This window comes from Mus pahari, chromosome 23, assembly GCF_900095145.1.
Source record: "Mus pahari chromosome 23, PAHARI_EIJ_v1.1, whole genome shotgun sequence".
NCBI classification, from domain to species: Eukaryota; Metazoa; Chordata; class Mammalia; order Rodentia; family Muridae; genus Mus; species Mus pahari.
In genome coordinates this window covers 24494570-24516815 of record NC_034612.1, presented here as the reverse complement: position 1 = coordinate 24516815, position 22246 = coordinate 24494570, and the positions used below count along the sequence as shown (strand labels likewise).

At 48.5% G+C, this 22246-nt stretch overlaps 1 protein-coding gene across 2 annotated transcripts in view; it reads left to right on the top strand.

The window, feature by feature from the left end:
- The window catches only part of LOC110313163 (S-adenosyl-L-methionine-dependent tRNA 4-demethylwyosine synthase), an 88407-nt gene that overhangs the window by 1264 nt on the left and 64897 nt on the right, over positions 1-22246 (top strand). Inside the window, exons 2-8 of one of the 2 annotated variants that reach the window (XM_029533928.1) lie at positions 207-328; positions 4320-4442; positions 8685-8786; positions 9801-9995; positions 11077-11349; positions 16573-16695; positions 20310-20427. In XM_029533928.1, coding sequence (XP_029389788.1) covers positions 207-328; positions 4320-4442; positions 8685-8786; positions 9801-9995; positions 11077-11349; positions 16573-16695; positions 20310-20427 — 1056 coding nt within the window. Of the gene's footprint in view, positions 1-206; positions 338-4319; positions 4443-8684; positions 8787-9800; positions 9996-11076; positions 11350-16572; positions 16696-20309; positions 20428-22246 lie in introns of both variants that reach the window. The other variant, XM_029533927.1, reaches the window with a different exon arrangement.

The following is a 22246-nucleotide window of genomic DNA, read 5'->3' as shown; positions in this document are numbered from 1 at the left end:
TTTCTACTCAGAGGCAGGAGGATTGCAAGTTTGAGGGCAGCCCAGTCTCCAAAATGAGACTTTGTTTTAACCAAAGAACTGACCTAGCCATCCATCTATGTTTCCTAGATCATGACTTTCCCAGATCATGACTTTGGCTTAACATCAACAGGGCATCTTGGTGTGTGGCCGCATGTGTTGTTACATCTGTGTGGTTTTACACTCAGGTCCTCTGGATGTGTGGGACTTCTCGCCTTTGCTGTCACTGTGGATGAACAGGTTCTACATATATATGGGCTGTGCTCTGGGCGTTACCCTTTGCATCTGTGTCCAGATCATCAGGAAGCAGGTAATTGGGGTAGGTTTTCTCTCTCTCTCCCTCTCCCCTTCAAACGGTTTTATTTGTAATTAGGGTGCCCATGTGTGGGTATGTGTACAGTGCCTGTGGAAGATGGAAGAGGGTGTTGGATCTTCTGGAGTAGGAGCTACAGGTGGTTGTAACTGGTCTGGGTACTGGGAACAGCTGAGTTTGTGCTCTCCACAGCCGAGTCATGTCTCTGCCGCTTCATCTGATTTTGTGATCCGGGGTCTCCTGTGTTTGCAGATTGGGCCATGATGGCTGGCCAGTGAAGAACCAGTTCTTTCTTTCTTTCTTTCTTTCTTTCTTTCTTTCTTTCTTTCTTTCTTTCTTTCTTTCTTTCTTTGTTTTTGTCTTTTTTTTTCGAGACAGGGTTTCTCCGTATAGCCCTGGCTGTCCTGGAACTCACTCTGTAGACCAGGCTGGCCTGGAACTCAGAAATCCTCCTGCCTGGGCTTCCCAGGTGCTGGGATTAAAGGCATTAGTAACCATGCCTGGCCCTCTCGCTCGTGCGCTTGCTTTCTTTCCTTCTTTCTTTCTTTTCCTCCCCTGCACTGAAATCTCAGGTATGTGTCAGCACACCCAGCTTTTATTTATGTGGGTGCTGGGGTTTGAACTCAGGTCCTCAGTATGTGCGCATACACACACACACACACACACAACTGATGGATCTGGACTACCTGATCCACCTCCTCTTCATCTTTCTTTTTTTCTAAGAATTTTTTTACATGTATGAGTCTTTTGCCCATATGTGGGTCTGTGCCCTTGGAGGTCACAAGGGGGCAATGGGTCTCTTGGAATTGGAGTTACAGATGCTGGCAAACTACCATGGGGGCACTGGGAACTGAACTCAGGTCCTTGGCCAGAACAACAAGTGCTTTGAACTTGAAGCTGTCTCTCCAGCACCTGGCTCCATCTTTCTTTCTTTCTTTTTTTTTTTTTAGAAGCTGAGAAAGTTTTGATAAAATCCAACACCCATTCATAGTAAAAGTCTTGGAAAGATCAGGAATTCAATGTCCGTAACTAAACATAATAATGACAATATACAGCAAACCAGTAGCCAACATCAAACTAAATGGAGAGAAACTTGAAGCAATCCTACTAAAGTCAGAGACTAGATAAGGTTTCTTATTCTCTCCCTACCTATTCAATTTAGTACTTTAAGTCCTAGTCAGAGCAATTAGACAACAAAAGGTGATCAAAGGAGCACACATTTGAATGGAAAGGAAGAAGTCAAAATATCACTATTTGCAGATGATATGAGTCGAGCTGAGATCTGAACCATGATGGTCATAATTTGCCCTCATGACACGGTAGGGGTTCCCTCATGCTCCTGGAACTCTGGCCCCTGCCTAAGGTACCACCTCCAACAGCCCCCACAAGAGAAGCATGGTTAGTAGTCATGTAAGCAATGGCCCAAGCTTCTGACCTTCAGGCTAAACTCCTCCCCAGTTACCTAGCAACAGTGAAGACCATAAAAGGGGTGTTCAGCCCACCATGCTCTCTTACTCTTACTCTTATTCTTACTCTCTTACTCTTACTCTTACTCTCTTACTCCTTTGTTCCTCTACCTCTCACTTCTCTCTCCTCTTCCCTTTCTCTTTGTCTTCTCTCCTCTCTCCTTTCTCTCCTCTTCTCTTTCTCCTCCTCCTTCCTCTCTCTCTCTCTCTCTCTCTCTCTCTCTCTTTTCTTTTCTACCTTCTCTCTTTCCCCCTGCATTTCTTTCTTTTTTTTTTTTATTATTATTTTCTTTATTTACATTTCAAATGCTATCCCGAAAGTTTCCCATACCCCTCCCCCCACCTCTGTTCCCCTACCCACCCACTCCCACTACTTGGCCCAAGCCTTGCCTTGTGCTAGGTCATATAGAGTTTGGAAGACCAAGGAGCCTCTATTCCCACTGATGGCCGATTAGGTCATCTTCTGCTACATATGCAGCTAGAAACACAAACCCAGGGGGTACTGGTTAGTTCCTGTTGTTGTTCCACCTACAGGGTTGCAGCCCCCTCCATCTTTCTTTTTCAAAAGAAAAGACAGCTTTTCAAAACTTTCATAAAACTACAGAAAAGCTAAAAAGGAACCTTTAGAGTTTTTATTTATTTTTGGTTTTTATTTTTTTTAAAGATTTATTTTTATGCATATGAATATACTGTTGCTGTCTTCAGACACACCAGAAGAGGGTATCTGATTCTATTATAGATGGCTCTGAGCCATCATGTGGTTTCTGGGAATAGAAACTCAGGACCTCTGGAAGAGCAGTCAGTGCTCTTAACTGCTGAGCCATTTCTCCAGCCCAGTCTAGATTTTTTTTTTAATGCCTTAATTTTATTCCCTTAAGATTTTAAAGACTATGTTATAATGGCCTAAGTTAGAATCAAAAAGAGTTATTTTATTTTTTGAAATAGGGCTTCTCTGTACAGCCCTGGTTCTCCTGGAACTCACTCTGTAGACCAGGCTGGTGGATCTCTGTGAGTTTGAGGTCAGTGTGGTCTATAGAGTGAGTTCCAGGACAGCCAGGGCTGTGTAAAGAGACCCGGCCTCAATAAAACAGAAAACCAAAACCAAAACAACAACAGAAAAAAGACAAAAATAAACAAAGAGATAGATAAACTGATAAATATATGAGAAAAATAAAGCTGTTTTGCACCCTTAGGGATTAGTGTAATCTTTTCTTTTATACACATTAAGGTCAGAACACAAGAATGCACAATTTGCCCACCATATCCTCATGGTTTTTAGGATTAAGTCAAAAGAATAGATGACAACTGGACTGGGAGAGTAGGCTATAGCACTTGTCATGCAAACCTGACAACCTGAGTTCAGTTCCCAGAATCCACATAAAAAGCTGGCTGTGGGCATGGAAAGATGGATCAGCAGTTAAGAGCGTGTGTGCTCCCGCAGAGAACCGCTCCCACAGGCCATGTCAGGAGACCTACAACTGTCTATAACTCTAGTTGCAGGGAATCCAACACCCTCTCTTCAATCCTTGATGATCACATGACACACACACACAGCACCACACACACACAGCACCAGGGGTAGTGATGGTCTGTGGGTGTGCGCACACACATTCATGTGCCATCCTCTGCACACAACAGCTATCTCCGCCAGAGCTGCTCTGACTGCAAGAGCTCAGGCTTGGTGACGGTTGACTCTCCCTCACAGGAGGAGGGGTGTCCAGCGACTCAGCTAAGAATCAGGTTGCCCCCCCAACCTTGTTCCTCTTGGTCAGGCATATGTAATTCTGTTCTAATCCCATATGGCCTTCCGGGCTTGGAAGGAGCTAGAGTCTGTAGAACGTGGGAGGTTACCTGCGTAGCAGACTCCAGCTGTGCAGCTGTGGGGAAGCCATCCTCCATTCCGGGGTGATGGCGGCTCTTTCAGGCTGCCCAGGTTGGGCTTGGATGGAATGGTGGAATGGTTTGTCGTGAGAGTGCTCTAAGGAGGGGTAGACGTTGTGTACATCTCCCTGAAGAAAGAGGTCCTGGCTGGGCGTGGTGGCGCACGCCTTTAATCCCAGCACTTGGGAGGCAGAAGCAGGTGGATTTCTGAGCTCGAGGCCAGCCTGGTCTACAGAGTGAGTTCCAGGACAGCCAGGGCTACACAGAGAAACCCTGTCTCGAAAAACAAACAAACAAACAAAACAAAAGAACGAAAGAAAGAGGTCCTGCAGCTGCATGTCCGTCTATCCGGGAACCAGTCCTCCATACAGGCCAAGGGGAGGCTACACATTTCCTCTGCAGAACATGGGCATCCTGCAACTTGGAGGAAGTGGGACCTGCCCTTTGAGGACCCAGTTAGGCTAAGAGGATGAGCTGAGGTATACACCTAGAGAGTCTGCGGTAATATTCGTACCACTCAAAGTGAGGGAGAGGTTGATTCCTGGATCTCTGTAGACGAGGCTGGCTTTGCACTCACAGATCCACCTGCCTCTGCCTGAAGTTGAGTCTCGATGGATTCTCTTTCTCTGTTCATCTTCAAGGTCACTCGTTCCCAGGAGAAAAGCGTCCCAGGAGCTCCTGATAGCTCCCTCTCCCCTCAGAAGAAGCAGACACATATTTCTGGAGTGAAGATTTTCTACGGCTCTCAGACGGGCACTGCCAAGGTGAGCTCTTTGCATCCTGCCTCTCCTTTGTTTTGCCAGTGTTGAAAGGAAATGCCACAAACCCTCTTTAGCAGTTCTGTCAGCCGTCTAGTCCCTTCCCCCTTCTCTCTCTGTTCCTTTCTGGAATGGTGGATGGCTTCCTTCTCTTGGGCCCAGTGTCTGTGGGTTCTGCTCTCCCTTGTCTGCCCCTGGAGGGTGGAGATTCTGCTGTGGGGGTAGGGCATGAACTTCAGGCACGTCCAACACTGTGACATGGTCATCACACATGTAGTACCTCACAATGGAGGTAGAAAAAATTGTCAAGCACTCTGGTAGTGAGGCAAACTTGAATGAATTAATTAACTAATTAATTAATTAATTAATTTGGTGCTGCTTTTCTGGCTGCCTTGGGGGTGCCTATGGCTTTCATCTGTTGGTTGGATGTGCCAGGCACTGAATGATGGCGATGGTGTCGGCGATGGGGGTCTATCTCTGGCAAGTTCACACTTCTAGTCAGTGCAGTCAGTCAGTGTGCCGTCAGTGTGTTGGAGGCAGGGAAGGTAGACTGGAACTGGAGTTGCGTGGAGCAGACTCCCCGGGCTGCTCTTCTTGGATGCGTGTGTTCTTAGCTTCCCTGGAATGAGGGTCACGACTGTTGAGTGCTCTCCAGGAAGAGACCGAGTAAGGCTGACGTGAAAATGTGTCTTTCATAAAAAAACCATGATTTTGTCTGCTGCTAGAGAGGGTTCTACTGCCCCCCTGTGGGCATTGTGCAGAATAGCTGTTTTGTTGGAGACAGTCTCAGGTGGCCTTTCGGAGCAGTACTTTTTATCGTCATTATTCCCTTTAGAAGCCTTTGTTACTTCGTGTGTGTTTGAGCCTGTGTGTGGGCACACGTGTGGATGCCTGAGGACAGATGGCGGGCGTCGGTTCTCTCCTCCCATCATGCGGCTAGAGGGAAGGGAAGCCAGGGGTGAGGATGGGGGAGGGAAGGCAAGCTCAGGGCATCGGGCTTGGCAGTTGATGCCTTTACCACTGAGCCGTGTCGCTGGCCTTGTAATTGTTAACAATTTATAAAAATGTATCTTGTGTGGTGGATTTTTGCCTGCATGTCTGTTGCATGCCTGGTGCCCTTGGGGGGGCCAGAAGAAGGGGTCAAGTTCCCTGGGACTGGAGCTACCCATGGATGTGAACCTCTGTGAATGGTGGGATTCGAACCTAGGTCCTCTGGAAGAGCAGTCTGCTCTTAACTGCTGCGCGCGCCATCACTCTAGCCCGTCATTATTACTTTGGGGGCAGAATTGGAGTTTATCCAGAAACACTTTTATGTAGATTTTAAGCACGAGGGTTAAGGGAAAGCGGTTGCTTAGGAAGAGGGCAAGGATGTAACAGCGTGGGCACGGGCTCCTCAGCGAGTCACAGGAATGTGGCTCATGCCAGCGGTGTTACAGCTGTGGCCACCTGCATGCTTGTGAGTTATTGAAGTTATCACATCTGTGTGTATGTACATCGCACACCACTGCACTCAACGTGGAGCTCAGAGAACAGCCTGCCGGAGTTGCTCTCTTTTTACTACGTGGGTCCTGGGGATCAGACTCAGGTCGTCATGCTTGGTGGCAAGAGCAGTGTCCCTGGCCCCATTCAGAGCCTTATAACTGTTCGCTTCAGGCAGGCTTTCCTTTATCCCAGGCTGACCTCAGATTCTGTCTGTCTGCCTGAGCATGACCTTTGCTGAGTGACTCTTAGGTTCCAGCTCGCATAGTAATCACATAGTAACAACTCCTTTTAATCGTCGGACATTGGTGATTAAATTCTAATCACATGGTTGGTTTTCCTGGCTGCCAGCCTTTGTCCTGGAGTCATCTAAGAGCTCTCCGGTGAGTAATGTCACTGGCCAGATAGTGAATCCAAGGGTTTTAGGGACTTTGGGCTGAGTGACAAGGGTCAGCCAGCCACTTATATTTTCACACACACCCTTGTGCTGATGCTCTGTGGATAGTGACCTCGTTTGCTGCCCTCGTCCCAGCCTCCACCTTTCCTCTCATCAATCTTCTACCGTGCCCATTGGTGCCTGGTATGCTCTATTGCCTCTTTTGTAGAGGCATCTTCAGGACCAGGGCCTTGCCCATTTTGTTTGCTTCTGTGCAGTGTTGCCCAGAAGTGAGGCTGGCATGGTGAGTGTCCAGTCAGTGACGTGGTCATAGCTGATGGTGAGGGGTGATGGCGCCAACTCCTGGGACTGCCACGGAGCAAAGAGGGGGGCGGTTGCTTTTCTCCTGGAAATTTGAGCTTTCCTGAGGCATTTGGTTGTCTGCTTTGGGAGAGCTGACAAGAATGTTACGTGGGAGAGAGCCACTGCCCCTGGGTCTTTGACATCTGTATATCTTCCTCCATGCGGTGTAATAACTTGCTTTTCTGTTTCCTGCCTTCTCTCTTTGCTGTCGACTCCAGGACCCCCTCCTGTCTGCCACCCAGCTGTGTGTGTGTGCGTGTGTGTACACTAGCACATGTGCGTGTTCTAGTGCTGTGTGTGTTTGTAGAGGGCACACAGATCAGCACTTGGAAAAGCAGGAATGTTAAACACACCATTGTCTCTTTAACCTGTTCCCACCTAGAGATCTGGGAATGGATGCAGTTAAGAAGCTGGTGAGCTCTGTGCTGTCTGTAGGGCCAGGCCACACCTGACTGCTCCCTCACTCCTCCCCCTCTTCCCCACCCCCCATCGCAGACTTTTCCCCCCAAGCTCCTTACCTTCAGCATCGTTTCTCAGTCAACAGAGCCCATCTTCATGGGAGAGGTCATGTGTGCTTTGAAAAAAGTTTCAGTGTAACCGTGCCTTAAAGTTTTGTTGTACTCACAGGGTCGAGTTAATTATCAGGGAAGATTTTTTTCCAAAATTGTGCTGTGCTTCGATATGCCTAAAATAAACTGCTCAGGGTCAGACTCTAGAAGTTTGAACTGGCACCGGCTACTGAGTCATGTTCAACTGAATTGCCTTCGTGTCTTGCTCGTCTGACACTCTGCTGGCCCTGATGCTTGCAAAACCCACTCCTACCCACAAACCTGGGGTGTTCTTCAAATACCGTCTACCTTGTGTGTGTGTGTGTTTTTTTTTAAAGATTTATTTATTTATTATATGTAAGTACACTGTAGCTGTCTTCAGACACTCCAGAAGAGGGCGTCAGATCTTGTTACAGATGGTTGTGAGCCACCATGTGGTTGCTGGGATTTGAGCTCAGGACCTTTGGAAGAGCAGTCTGTGCTCTTAACCACTGAACCATCTCGTCAGCCCCCTACCTTGTGTTTTTGAGGCAGGGTCTTTACTGGCTTGGGAGTCTCCAAATAGGCTACACTGGCTGGTCCATGAGACCCAGGGAGCCCCCTGCCTCTGACTCCAGGATTCTGGGATTATAAGTACATAACCATCTTGCCTGGTTTTTGCTTCTGTTTCTTTTTAAAATTGAAACTTTTTTTTATGTTACTTGGTTTTGTGCGTGTTGAGTGTGGGTCTACATGCGCCGCCAGAGTGTACAAGTCAAGGTCAGAAGACATGCTTGGGTGTCTGTCTGTCCTCGTTTGCTCCTCTGTCTGAGACTGGGTCTCTGTTGTTTAAGGCCGTGGGCCCCAGGCTAGCAAGCCTACTAGCTTCTGGGCTTCTCCTGTGTCCATGCCCCATCTTGCTGTAGGAGCACTGGCTTTACATAGACCTGAGGGTTCTGAAGTCAGGTCCTCAGTCAGGCCTGTGTAACAAGCACTGGACTATTATCCACTGAACTATTGCCCCAGTCTAAAATAAATTAAATAAAATCAAAAAATCTTTTATTTATTTATTGTATGTGTGTGTACACATGCGTGTGTGGAGGTCAGAGAACAACTTGTGGGAGTTGGTTTTAATCTTTCTACCGTGTAAGCCCTAGGAACCCAACCTAGGCCATCAGGCCTGGGGAAGTGCCTTCCTCAGTGTACTAAGCCGTCTCGCCAGCCCCCAGCTTCTCTATGTCCATTCTTGGCATAATTTTCTATTCCTCCTGGGGCAAAGCACCAAAACCAGGTGCTTTCATCCTGGGCACACCTCTATAGAGTGGGAGCGCGACTCAGTGGCTGGCTCAGCTCTGTCCTGGGCTTGAGAACCCTGCTCAAGGCAAAGCCTCGGAAGAAGCAGCCACCACAAGGGGGCGCCATGCTCCCTGGCGAGCAAACAACAGCCGTGCTTGCTTTATTTGGCACACTGAAGGGTTTGTCATCCTTTCTCTCTCTTTCTAGGGATTTGCAGTGATTCTTGCCAAAGCTGTCACCTCCCTGGACCTGCCTGTGGCCGTTATTAATCTGAAGGAGTATGATCCAGATGATAGTCTGACAGGAGAGGTTGGTAATTGTCCACATTTGGGGCTGTAGAGATGACACACTCGTTAAGAGCTCCTGTGGTCAGGCCAGGTTCCCAGCACCCACACTGGGCAGTTCAACAGCGACCCACAATTCCAGCTTTGGGGAATGTGGTGCCCTCTTCTGGCTTCCTTGGCACTTGCACTCATGTATGCGCACGCGTGTGTATACACACACACACACACACACACACACACACTCACAATTCAAATAAAGATTTAAAATTCAAATTTAATTGACCACCTGCCCTATGGGGTGAGTAGAATCTTCAGAATAATTTAAAAATCTGTGCTGAGTCATTTCAGCGGGAAGCTTTCTTCCTGTGACTCAGGCACTTGATTTGTCTTTCTTTTTTTTTTTTTTTTTTTCGGTTTTTCAAGACAGGGTTTCTCTGTGTAGCCCTGGCTGTCCTAGAACTCACTCTGTACACCAGGCTGGCCTCGAACTCAGAAATCCGCCTGCCTCTGCCTCCCGAGTGCTGGGATTAAAGGCGTGCGCCACCACGCCCGGCTTGATTTGTCTTTTGAGTTGGGGATCCTGCCCTGTAGCCCTGGCTTGGCCTCAAACTCAAAGCAGTCCTGTTGCCTCTGACTCCTGAGAGCCCTGGGATTCCTGGTATACCACTGTGCTCTGCTGCAATGCCCGCATTCAAAAAAAACGAACTTCACTTAGACAACCCTGTATGTTGTTATTTTTTGAAGATTTATTATGTCTCTTTATTTTGTTGACTGTCAGCATTTGCCTGCTTGTGTAAGTGCACCATGTGCATGCATGCCTGGTGCCCATGGCGCAGGAGGAGGGCTTTGTTGAGTCCTCTGGAACCGGAGTTATAGCTGGTTCTGATCCACTTTGTGGGTTCTGGGAATAGAACCCGGGTTCTCTGTAGGAGTGGCCGGTGTTCTTAACCACAGAGTCCTCTTTCTGTTCTTGCCTTGAAAATTCTTGTAATCGTGTTTGTTTCTAATACTCTTCTGACACAAGCACTGCTTCATTCAGATCACTAGTAAAAACGTCTGTGCCTTCCTGGTCGCGACGTACACGGACGGCCGCCCTACAGAGAGCGCGGAGTGGTTCTGTAAGTGGTTAGAGGATTCGGCTAATGATTTCCGCTTTGGCAAAACTTACCTAAAGGGACTTCGCTATGCAGTGTTTGGTCTGGGAGACTCTGCCTACCGGAGCCACTTCAACAAGGTGGGTGTGTGGTGAGTTACAGGACTAGGCCCTTCCTTAACCAAAAGACAGACAGACAGAGGAGGTCTCCCGAGAAAACATTATGTGTGAGAACTAACCTATGAACTCTACTTTTGTTATTTTTTTAAAAATTTTTATTTTATGTGTGTGTGTGTTTTTTGCCTGCACAGTTATCTGTGCACCACCTGTATGCCTGGTCAGAAGGTGCTGGATATCATGGAACCAGAATTTCAGACATGTGAGCTGCCATGTGGGTGCTGGCAATTTAATGTGGGTCCTTTGGGAGAGCAACTGCCGAACCATCTTTCCAGCCCTAATAGTAATATTACCTTAATGGTGCTCCTTTATGGTGCTGATGAAGGAAGCTAGGCCTTGAGCATGCTAAACAAGGACCCTGCTGCTGAGCCACACCCTCAGCCCCTCACTGGGGGATTCTAGGCTGGGGCTCTACCATTGAGCCACGCCCCCAGCCCCTCCCTGGGGGATTCTAGGCAGGGGCTCTACCACTGAGCCACGCCCCCAGCCCCTCCCTGGGGGATTCTATGCAGGGGCTCTACCACTCAGCTCCATTTTCAGTCAGAATAATCTTGAACTTCTGATCTTCTTGCCTCATCTCAGAGTTGTGAGAATGAAGCTGTTAGGCTACCACTCCTAGTTTATACAGTGCTGAGGACTGAACTCTGGGTCTCCTGTGTACTGGGCATGAGCTCTGTCACTGAGGTCTATTTCTAGCCTTTTCATTTTGGAACAGTCTCCTAAGTTGCCCAGGCTGGCCTTGAACTTACTGGATAGTCCAGAGAGACCTTGGACCTGAGATCTTCCCACCAGGCCCAGCTTGGAGCTTGAAGATTGTTATTTGGACCTGTGCTGTGTTCCTCATCAGAAGCTCCTGCACTGTGGCCAGGATCCCCGGGTTCTGCAGTGCAGCCTGGAAGCCTGCTTTAGAGGGAGGATAGACTGGGTGTTTGATTTGTATGTTTGTGGGTTGTGGGGTTTTTCAGTGCCTCTCTCTCTCTCTCTCTCTCTCTCTCTCTCTCTCTCTCTCTCTCTCTCTCTGTGTGTGTGTGTGTGTATTTATAAAGTCAGCACGAACGTTGACAAATGGCTCTGGATGCTTGGTGCCCAGCGGGTGCTGACCCGAGGGGAGGGCGACTGCAATGCAGCTCAGAGCAAACATGGCAGCATCGAGGCCGACTTCACAGCCTGGAAGACCAAGTTCGTCTCCCGGCTGCAGGCCCTGCAGAGAGGGGAGAAGAAGGCCTGTGGCGGGAACTGCAAGAGAGGGACGTGTAAGTCGGCCCAGCACGGCCCAGGAGAGGCGCCGCCTCACCCACAAGGCGAATTGCATCCTGAGGTGTGTGCTTACACTCCTTTCTTAATTCCGTGTCAGTGTGTGTGTGTGTGTGTGTGTGTGTGAGAGAGAGAGAGGGGGGGGTGGGAGTGCAAGAGAACACGCATGCACACGTGTGGCTCTGGCTATGTGGAGATATACCTGGCTTTACCTCTGTCCTGGTTAGATGATCTGAAACTCAGGTGCAGCTGTTTCAGAGAGAGAGAGAGACAGAGAGACAGAGAGACAGAGAGACAGAGAGATCGAGATCAGCTTGTGACTTACCCCGGGTGCTAGCCATGTGTTAGATGTGTGGCTCCTCCTCCCTCTCTTTCCCTTTCCCTTTCCCTCCCTTCTCCTGCTTTTCTTCATCTTTCTTCTTCCTCTGCCATCTTCCTTCTCTTCCTTCTGGTCATCCCACCGTGTCCCCCTCCCTCTCTCCCTCTCTCCCTCCCTCTCTCCCTCTCTCCCTTCCTTTCTCCTTTCCCACTTCCCATTCCTTGTTCCCTTTCCCTTTGTCTGACAAGGTCTGGTTATGTAGCCCAGGCTGGCCTGGAGCTCATTACTTCGCTGTAGCTGGCCTCAGTTTCCAAGCACCGGGCCTTAAAGCTCAGGGCCATTACACTCATTCTTGTCCCTTTCGTTGCTGCCTTGCTGAGTCAGGCTGACTTTTGCCATCTTTCTCTGGTCAAGAAAGGGAAGCTAAGAGGAGTAACGAATGTCTCTGAGTGTGTATCCTGCCCCCAGTGACCATCGCTCACTGCTGGAGCAGCAGCTCATCCTGGGTTCCCCTGCCGACTCCCTCAGCCTGGACGCGTTACACTTGGGTGATTCCTCAGGTATCCACGTCCTGAGATTGTCTTCAGGCTGCACAGTAGCTGCTGGCGTCATAGCTGGCGTCCTCCGGCTGGCCGCCTGGCCACATCCTTCGGGAGCGGCTCTGAGTGTTGGCCCACTGTGTCTTTTCTCCACTTTCGCTCCAGTCAGTAGAAGAGGCTTGAATGTCTGTGTTCATGGTCACTCCATCTCCCCAGCTGGCTGCTCCCAGTCCTCACAGCTCCACCCAGTGATGATGCTTTCCCTCCAGAAGGGTGGTGTAGGGTCTGCTTCTGCCTGTGAGGCTGACCTCAATCCCAGCGTCTTGTCTCAGCCACCCAGGTGTAGGTGCACAAGAGTGGCTGGTTTTTTTTCCCCGTGGAGATTGAATGGGATCGCAGGTCTTGCCAGTATATCTCCAGCCCACCAGTTTTGATTTGTTTTAGACGGGGTCTCATACAGCTGGTCTTGAACTTGGCATATAACTGAGGATGACCAGAAGTTCCAGATATCCCTGCCTAGCGTGCTGGGATCACATGGATACCCATCTTGATTTTTTGTTTTTCTTTTCCTTTTTATTTGGCAACGGGACCTCACCAAGTAGCCCAGGCTACCCTTAGCCTCGCCCTTTAGCCCAGGTGGAATTTTCCTGCTTTAGCTTCTTGAAAATGAGGATCATAGGCTTGTGCCACTAGGTTCTTTTTTTCTCTTTCTAAGGCAGGGCCTTGCCCCGTGCTCCCAATTGCCTTGGAACTGGGTGTGTATAGTCCAGGCTGGCCTTGACTTGTGACCTCTTTCCTGACTGCTAAGATTGCAGTGACATGCTACCACACCTGGAAAGAGCAATGTTTCTTTTAAGACAGGATCTCATTATGTCACTGAGATCAGAGGTGTGCTTGGTGGCCGTCGTCATCATCATCATCATCATCATCATCATCATCATCATCATCATCATCAGCAGCAGCAGCAGCAGCAGCAGTTTCCCTACTGTTTCAGAAACCCCGCCCCTCTACCCGACTTTGGCTCCTGCTCATCTGCCCTACTCCACCAGCATCCTGCTCTTCCCTCCTCTCTTCATTACCTTCATTACCAGCTGCTGCCACACTGGGTGGGGGTGGGGGAGTGGTCCCTAGTGCTGAGCATGAGTGTCAAGTGACAGGTGAGTCTGAGTGTCAGGCATCTGCCCTCCCATTACCTGCGAATGGCCAGTCACTTTCTTCCCTGGTGTACTGTAGCAGGCTTTCCGCAGCTACTCCTGTCTGCAGTCTGTCTAGTCCGTCATCTTGTGTATTCCGGGTAGACATCAGCTACATTGCTCTCCTTATAGACTATATTTTAAAGTTTGTATTTTCCCCATTTTCATTCATGTGTATGTGGTGTGCGTGTGTGTGTGTGTGTGTGTGTGTGCATGCATGTTTTTGCATGCTTGTGGGCATATGTGTGTGTTGGTGTATGTGTACACATGTGGAGGCCAGAGGTTAATGTTTGGGATTGTTTGATTGCTTTTGCACTCTATTCATTGAGGCAGGGTATCTCAATCAAACCTGGCACCCAGAGAGAGAGATGGCTAGTCAGGCTGGAATTTAGGTGGGCAGCTATACTCATCCAGCGTTTATGTGGATTAGAACTAGGGATTCAAACTCTGGTCCTTATGTTTGCCCAGCAAGCACTTTAACCACTGAACAGTCCCCCCAACCCCTTTCAGGCACTTTAGAAACCCCTGCCGGTTTCTTTCCAGGATGTGATCTCCTCACATCGCTTCCCAACCCCCACACTTGGTTTCCCAGCTTGCTGGCGATTTCTCAGTGGCTTGCTGTTGCTTGTGTTCTGCCTCCCACCAGCGTAGGTGACTTTTCCCATCCTCTCTTCCAGCTTGACGTTCCCTTAATGTTTGCGCAGTTGTTCCACGACAGAGGCAGCCTGTCTACTGTGGCTGTTTATCCCTAAACCTTTTAGGCACAGTGGGAGAGCTCTGTAATGTCTGTACCCTGGGGTTGCTATAATTGGACCGGTCCATTTCTGGGGAGGATGGGGTGCTTCACATTAATTTTCTAGCTCCAGTGGCTTCCGTGAGTTACATTTAACTTCTTTTGTTTTAGTTTTTTTTTTTTTTTTTTAAATATTTATTTATTTATTTTTAAATGTATGTGTGTGGGTCTTTTGCCTGCAAGTATATTTATTTGTGTAGCACATGCCTGCGGTACCTGTGGAGGCCAGAAGAGGGTGTGGGATCCGTACAGCTGGAGTCGCCGACCATTGTCGCCAACCATCGTGAGCTACTGAGTGGATGCTAGGGACTGGACCCAGGCTCCCTTCTGGAGCTGCAGTGCTTTCGGCAGCTGGCCCACCTCTCATCCTCTGCATTCATCTTCTATTGAAGACAGGCTTTAAATTTTCTGAAGGTCACAGAGCCAAGTTAATGGCAGTTCTGATTAGATTTTACGTGAAGATGAAATGAGTTCCTTTGAGAGGCAGTAAGTTCGTCTCTGTCAGAGATGAGGTTCAGAGCCTGAGTTACAGAGGAGCCCGAGATGGTCAGCTAAGTGTCTCGTCAGCTAAATGTCACCTGCCAATTTTAAAATTTCAGTTGATTGATTGATTAATTTCGAGACAGGGTCTCATGTAGCTCAGGTGATGTTGATTGATGTCTACTTGATTGAGGATGACCTTGAACTTGTGATGCTCTGGCCTCCACCTTCAGTGTGCTGGGAATATGGGTGTGCATCCCCAGGCTGTGTGCATCCATCCCCAGGTTGTGTGCATCACCAGGATGTGTGTATCCAGTGCTGGGGCAGAACCCAGGGCTCTAAATGCTATGGAAGCACTCTGTCAGTCTGTCTACCTCTCCAGACTCACTTCTCCTTTGAGGGTTTGGGGGCAGCTCTGCTCATCCCCCCCCCCACCCCCTATTGCACAGCAGCATCTGGGCTCAGCCTGACAGCTGTAGAGCTGAGGCTGAGGTTGTTTGTATATGCTGACCACTGGCCCTTTACACAGCACTGAATTGAAGTCCCTTCGCTATACTTGTCTGCAGAAATGAGTCACAGGCACATGGCACTTAACCTCAGAATTTGTTCTGAGCAGTGATGTGTTCACTGTACTCCAGTGCTAGGTGGGCATCAGCAGGTACGCTGAAAGAAAGGGAGAGGGCTATGATGTCACAGGCAATATGGGATCGTGGGGCCACTGCCACACATATGGCCCATTGTTGGGTGACAGTTTTTGTGACGCATTACTATTTTGTCATCTAGAAGCAAACAAGTCTCTGCCCCCCCCCCCAAAAAAAAAAAAACCAACAATTTCTTCGGTGTGTATGTTTGCACATGGGCACACATGCTGCAGGGCATGTGTAGAGGCTGGGCGACACCTTGTAGAAGTCAGTTCCCTCCGTCCCCAAGTGGATCCAGGAGAGAGAGCCCACTGCCAGGCTTTGTGCAGGCACTGTTACTCAGAGCAGCATCTTGGTAGCCCTGGGCCTGCTGGGAAGTGCTGTCCCAGCTACCCTGCAGCCCCCACTTCCCCATGTGCCTGGCGTCGTCTCCCCCGAGCATTGTCTCATCTGTCTGCACAGGGCAGGTTTGCTGAGGGATTAGTTTTTGTCACTTTGTGAGGTTGGTTTGCTTATGTGACCTGCAAGTAGGTTTGTGCACTGTGTGGGTGCAGCTTCCACCCAAGGGGGCCAGAAGAGGGCACCAGATCCCCTAGAACCAACAATAGACACAGTTGGCAGCTGCCATGTGGGTGAGGACTGAACTCAGGTCCTCTGGAAAAGCAGTCAGGGCCCTTAACCACTGAGCCATCTCTCCAGATGGATGGACTCTGTGACGCCTTTTCACAGGGATCACTTTGATGCCAGAGAGCTAAGATGATTTTTTTGTTTTGTTTTGTTTTTTTGTTTTTTTCGAAACAGGGTTTCTTTGTGTAGCCCTGGCAGTCCTGGAACTCACTCTGTGGATCAGGCTGGGCTCAAACTCAGAAATCCGTCTGCCTCTGCCTCCCAAGTGCTGGGATTGAAGGTGTGCGCTACCACTGCTAAAAATTCCTACTAATCAAGTAGGGCTAGTAAGATGCCTCAGAACGTAAAGGAACTTGCCACCAAGCTCGATGACCTGAGTTCCGTCCTTGGAACTCACATAGATGAAAGAAAGCATTGGCACCACAAGGACCCCGTGGCACTTGTACATGCATGCACGCGTGCGCGCGCACACACATGTAACACAATGATTAAAAAGCAGCAAAGAAAACTCAAATGAAAACACTGTAAAGGTGCTTTGAAGTGTGGCAGTGGCAGAGCGCCTGCCCAGGATTGTGAAAGGCCAGGGAGTCCATCACCAGCAGCACAGACTCAGCCAAGCACAATAAAACAGGGATGCCATGGAGGCGGAATGAGAGCTGAGCTTTGTGTGGGATTCTGACGATCTGACCTTGCAGGAGGAAGAGCCCTGTGAGAGCAGCAGCGAGGACGAGCCTGGGGCCCAGGATTATCAGAGCCTGACTTCTGTGGTGGATGTCGAGGACCTGGGCACCTTCATGAACCCCAGGAAGAGGGAAAAGGTACAGTTTCTGTGGGGGATGCTGCGGTTGGCCCCTGTGGTCCATTTAGCTCCTAGGCTCTGGTGCAGCACAGGTCCGGCTTGAAGGAAAGGCAGTTTCATTTCTCTAACTTCCACCTGGGAGGGTTCTGATTTGGTTGTTTTGTCTTTTTCGTTTTGCCATACTTACATGAACTTTGAACATTAAAAGTTACACTTATTTCACGTGTGTCTGCACTTTGTGTGTTGTATGTGTGTAGGGGCACAGGGGCACAGCCAGAGGACAGCATCTGTGAATGGGTTCTCTCTCTCTCTCCTTCCACCCTGCAGTCCCACAAGTGGACTCAAGTTATCAGACTTGTGGCAAGCGTATTTATCTGCTCAGCCATCTCTCTGGCCTTTGCTAAATTCTTCTCATTTCAGTTCTATGCAAACAGGCTCCTCTGAGGACAGGTAGATCTTAATGCGGAGCCTGAGGAGAGCACGCTGGTTCAGAAAGGACATTCAGGACTGTGGAGGATTCTGTATCATTAAGATTTCAAATGGACGCCCAGCAGTGGTGGTACACACAACTTTAATCCCAGCACTGGGGAGGCAGAGGCAGGAGGAGCTCTGTGAGTTCGAGACCAGCCTGGTCTACAGAGCTAGCTCCAGGACAGCCAGGGCTACACAGAAAAACCTTGTCTCAAACAAACAAACAAAAAAACCAAACCAAAAATGTGAGTTCTTTTATGGTCTTTTTCCCAAATCAGTCAAACTGTAATGCAGTAAAAGCAAATTTTGGCTTTTGACTGAAAATGTAAATTTCTTTATTTGAAAAACAGTCTTTAAGTGGAAAATGAAGTAGCAGCTTTAGGCAGAATTCTGGAACTTACACCTGGTTAAGCCTTCCTTAAAACTGCATAGGGAGGTTAGGATGAATTTCTTTGCTTTTCATCTGGTGGCCAGAAGAGGTTGCTAGAGGACACAGTAACAGAAATCATCCTTGCTATTAGTTTTGGAAGTGAAATGATGGTGGACCCGGAAGCTGCCAGCTTTTAGTATTTTAAAATTTTCCATAAAAGCCATCCAGTGGAAGGGGCTGTGTGTATTTTTCGTCTTCAGTTAGATCTGAAAATAAGTCACCAGTGTTTTTTTTTTTTTTTTTTTTCTCTCCATTTTATGTATATGTTTGCACACATGGAGTTAATTTATTGTGTTGCTATGTGTTAACCCAGGAGCCATTGTGTAGGCTGGGCTGTGCGGTGCCATTGAGTTACAGCCTGAATCCCTCCTCTAGTCTTGTCTTTTTGGTTTTTGTTGTTAACTGTTTCTTTGAGAGAGAGAGTCAAATGTAGCCCAGGCTGGCCTTAAACTTGGTGTGTAGCCACTGATGACAAATATGATTTATAGCTGATGAGAACACATGATTGAGGGTTTTTTTTTTTTTTTTTTTTTTTTTAATGTTTTGCATTTCCATTGGGAGGCTGCACCAGCAGAGGCACATCTCGAATTGGCTTTGCAGTGTGATTACACGTAGGCATCTGGGCTGTTGACTTGGAAGATGACGTGTGGTCGATTTCTCTCAGAGCGAGAAGGTCGAAGAGTCGGCCTGTGTTCATTCACCGTTTGTGGGCTTGCTGCCCTTGAATCCCCATCTTCCTCCCTTCTCTCTCCCTCATCCTTCTTTCCCCCTTCTCTTCTGCTTTTCTTAAGTGTGCCAGTGAGAGGGTGCACGTCCTGCTGGGAGCTGTAGTTTGTTTGTTTATTTATGTTATTATTTCTTTTTCTTTTTAAAAAATATTTATTTCCTATGTGGGCTTACACTTACAGTGTCTTGAGACACTCCAGAAGAGGTAGTCAGATCTCGTTTCTGATGGTTGTGAGCCACCATGTGGTTGCTGAGATTTGAACTCAGGACCTCTGGAAGAGCAGTCGGTGCTCTTAACCACTGAGCCATCTCTCCAGCCCTATTTATTTGTTTTTCAAGAAAGGGTTTCTCTGTGTAGCGCTGCCTGGCCTAGAACTAGCTCTGTAGGCCAGGCTGGCCTTGAACTCACAGAAATCCACCTGCTTCTGCCTCCGCAGTGCTGGGATTGAAGGTGTGCACAATCCTCCTGCCCCTAGCCTGGAAGGGTAGTTTGTTTAATATTTGCATTCTGCCCCCTTTTCAGGTGAAGTTGAAATTCAGAGAAAGTCAGTCGTTTGCCAACGTTAGGCAGTTTGTCTGTGTTTGATCATAGCCGGGCGTGGTAGCACACGCCTTTAATCCCAACACTCGGAGGCAGAGGCAAGCGGATTTCTGAGTTCAAGGCCAGCCTGGTCTACAGAGTGAGTTCCAGGACAGCCAGGGCTACACAGAGAAACCCTGTCTGAAAAACCAACAAAAAACAAACAAAACCAACCAACCAACCAACCAAACAAACAAACAAAGTGTTTGATCGTGAGGCAGGCAAGATGGCTCAGTGGGAAACTAACCTGTAAAAAATGATGATCCCAGACAAGCTGCTCTGCCTCAATGAACCCAGACAAGGTGCTCTGCCTCACCGAACTTCTCAGACAGTGCCATGTCTCACCACAACAAAGAAAAGAGGAGCGCAAGGTCTCCATCCCCGATTCAGAGATTTCCGCAACAAGTATTGTTGATGTCGGTGGAGGAGATCGATGGAGGACTCTTGGGTTCAAGGAACCTCCTCAGCCCGGAAATGGAGACCTGGAAGGAGGCGTCGCTGACTGAGGAGCCGGTGGAAACACTTACACGGCCAGACCCGGAATCCATCCTTCAACTCCAAATCCACGTTTCGAGGATGGGCGCGAGGACATCTAAACTTGCTGCAAGTGTTGAGTCCATGACATTAGCACTAACGAGCTCAACTAAGTCTCTTGCGGTATTAACTACAATGTCAGACACCATGGAGCACCTCGAAGGGAAAATAGTGAACCTCGAGACGGCAGTTGAGAAAGTCGGAGAGAAAGTGGACTTTGTCCATGCTAGATCTGCCATAGGATTCCCGAGCACCGAGATGCATGGGCCAGTGTACCCAACCGCCCCAACCAATATCTCATCCTTACATGGCTTAATCATTGATTAAAAAAAAAAAAAAAAAAAAAATCAAACCAAGAGAAGGCATAGAGCCACTGCAAGTACGTATTCCTAAGTGGAAAAAAAAAAAAAAAAAAAAAAGATGGCTCAGTGGGTAAAGGTGCCTGCACCAAGCTGGACTGCCTGAGCTTGCTGGGATGCCCACAGAGGAGAAACAACCAACTGCCAAGGTTGTCTTCTGACTGCCATACATGTACACTCTAAGTAAATAAAGTAGAATAAAAAATGAATACTTTTTAAACAGATGAACTACTGACTTAGGCTGGGTTTTTTATGGTTTTGGTTTTTCAAGACAGGGTTTCTCTGTATAGCCCTGGCTGTCCTGGAACTCACTTTGTCCTGACTCTGCCTCCCAAGTGCTGGGATTAAAGGCGTGTGCCACCATGCCCCACGGATGTTTCGTTTGTTTATTTGTTGACCCTGGTCATTGTCTCTCTGTAAGCGAGATCACTCTGGGGTGCTGGGTCTCACCTGGGTTACACGGACCTCCTCACTGTTGCTAGGGAGTCTTGGTCGTTGCCAATTCTGGATTTTATTTTCTCAATTGAACACAGAGAGAAAAGACTCATCAGGAGGGGAAAGCCGCCATGCAGAGGAACTCAGAGAAGAATGAGGACGGCGAAGGGAGAGCTATGATAACACCTGCTCTGCGGGAAGCCCTGACTAAACAAGGTGACCGCCTGCCCGCACCGGGGCGCTCCTGCTCTCCGGTGCACTCGGCTTGCTGCCCAGGGTGGGGAGCATAGGATAGATAGGCTTGTCACAGGACTCAAAGAAGTCTCATGTTGGTCAGTGTGGCAGTTGGGTCACAGCACGTGTTAGAGCTTAGGGCACTGGCACCCAAGAAAAACAACACAGGAGGAAGCGTTTATCTAGCTCAATTTCAGACATTTAGTCTGTGTGGTCTGTGGCCATGTGGCCCTAGTTTCAGTGTCTATAATAAGATAGAGCCTTGGGGCAGCAGAATTTCATGGGAGAAACCTTAAAATAGGAAGTAGATAGTTGGAGACAGGAAGCAGCCACACCCTTCGTCACTCTTCCTATGACACACTTCCTCCAGCCAGCCCACCTTCCACAGTGGCACTGCCTTATATAAACTACTCACTTGACTCCATCAGAGGAGCATTTAATTTCCCAGAGTCCTCAGTTTCTGACACTCTGGACATACCTAGTTGTTAGTCCATCCAGCAGAGCTGACAGTCAAGGTTGATCATTGCCTGGGGAGAGCAGAGCTGCCGGAGCCACTCCTACCCACCCCATCATATTCTCTTCTCATCATTCTTTCTCACTCAGGTTTTTTCTTTTGGGGCTTGTGTATTTCAGGATGGTTTCAAACTCAACATCAAATTGAGGATGGCCTTGAACTTCTGATCCTCCTGCCTCCACCTTCCAAATGCTGCGATTAGAGACATGTTCCATCAAGCCTTGTTTTCATGGTGCTAGGTTCAAACCTAGGGTCTTCTTGGGTTTCCTTCATGTATGTTTGGACACCATTTCCAGGGGACAGAAGTCTTCAGACCCTCTGGAACTGGATGGTAGGGACCCACAGTGCTGGGGTTGAACATAGGTCCTGTGGAAGAGTAGTCAGGGTTCTTAACCTGTATGAGCCATCTCTCCAGCCTCTTACTTGAGTCTTACTATGTTTCTTTAGTTTTATTATTTCTTCAGTTATTTTATTATGTCTGCTCCTTGTTCCTTGGGGTCTGTGCTACATGTCTTCTAGCAGGCTTGCTTGCATCTGACCAAAGCTCACGGATGTTTCTATTTGTTAAGTTCTTTGTTTCTTGTTTCACTTTTCAGTTTAGCGTCTGTCATTGTATCTTCAGATTTGGCATTTTTAAAAGGTTTATTTATTTATGTATGTATATGGGCGTTTTGCCTGATGTACTTTTTTACACCAGAAGAAGGTACTGAGTCCTGTGGGACTACAGTTACAGAGAGTAGTGAGCTCCCATGTGGGTGCTGGGAATTGAACTCGGCACCTCTGAAAGAACAGCTAGTGCTCTTAACTGCTGAGCCATCGCTCCAGTCCACCAGATTTGGCAATCTTGTTTTGTTTTGTTTTTTTGTTTTTTTAAGACAGGATTTCTCAGGGTAGCCCTGGCTGTCCTGGAACTTGCTCTATAGACCGGGCTGGCCTGGAACTCAGAGATCCATCTGCCTCTGCCTCCCAAGTGCTGGGGTTAGAGGCATGTGTCACTACCACTTGGCTTAGCTTTGGCAGTCTTTTTATGTCCAAAGACTTCATTACTTTTCTGTTGCTGTGAAGAGACAGTGTGCTCAAGGCAACTTAGAAAAGAAAGAGTTTATTTGGCTTACCGTTTCAGAGTGGAGTCCATGACTGTCATAGGGTTGGGGGAAGCATGGCAGCAGCAGGCAGGGGTGGCACAGGAGCAGCAGCAGGCAGGGGTGGAACAGGAGCAGCAGCAGGCAGGGGTGGCACAGGAGTAGCAGCAGGCAGGGGTGGCACAGGAGCAGCAGCAGGCAGGGG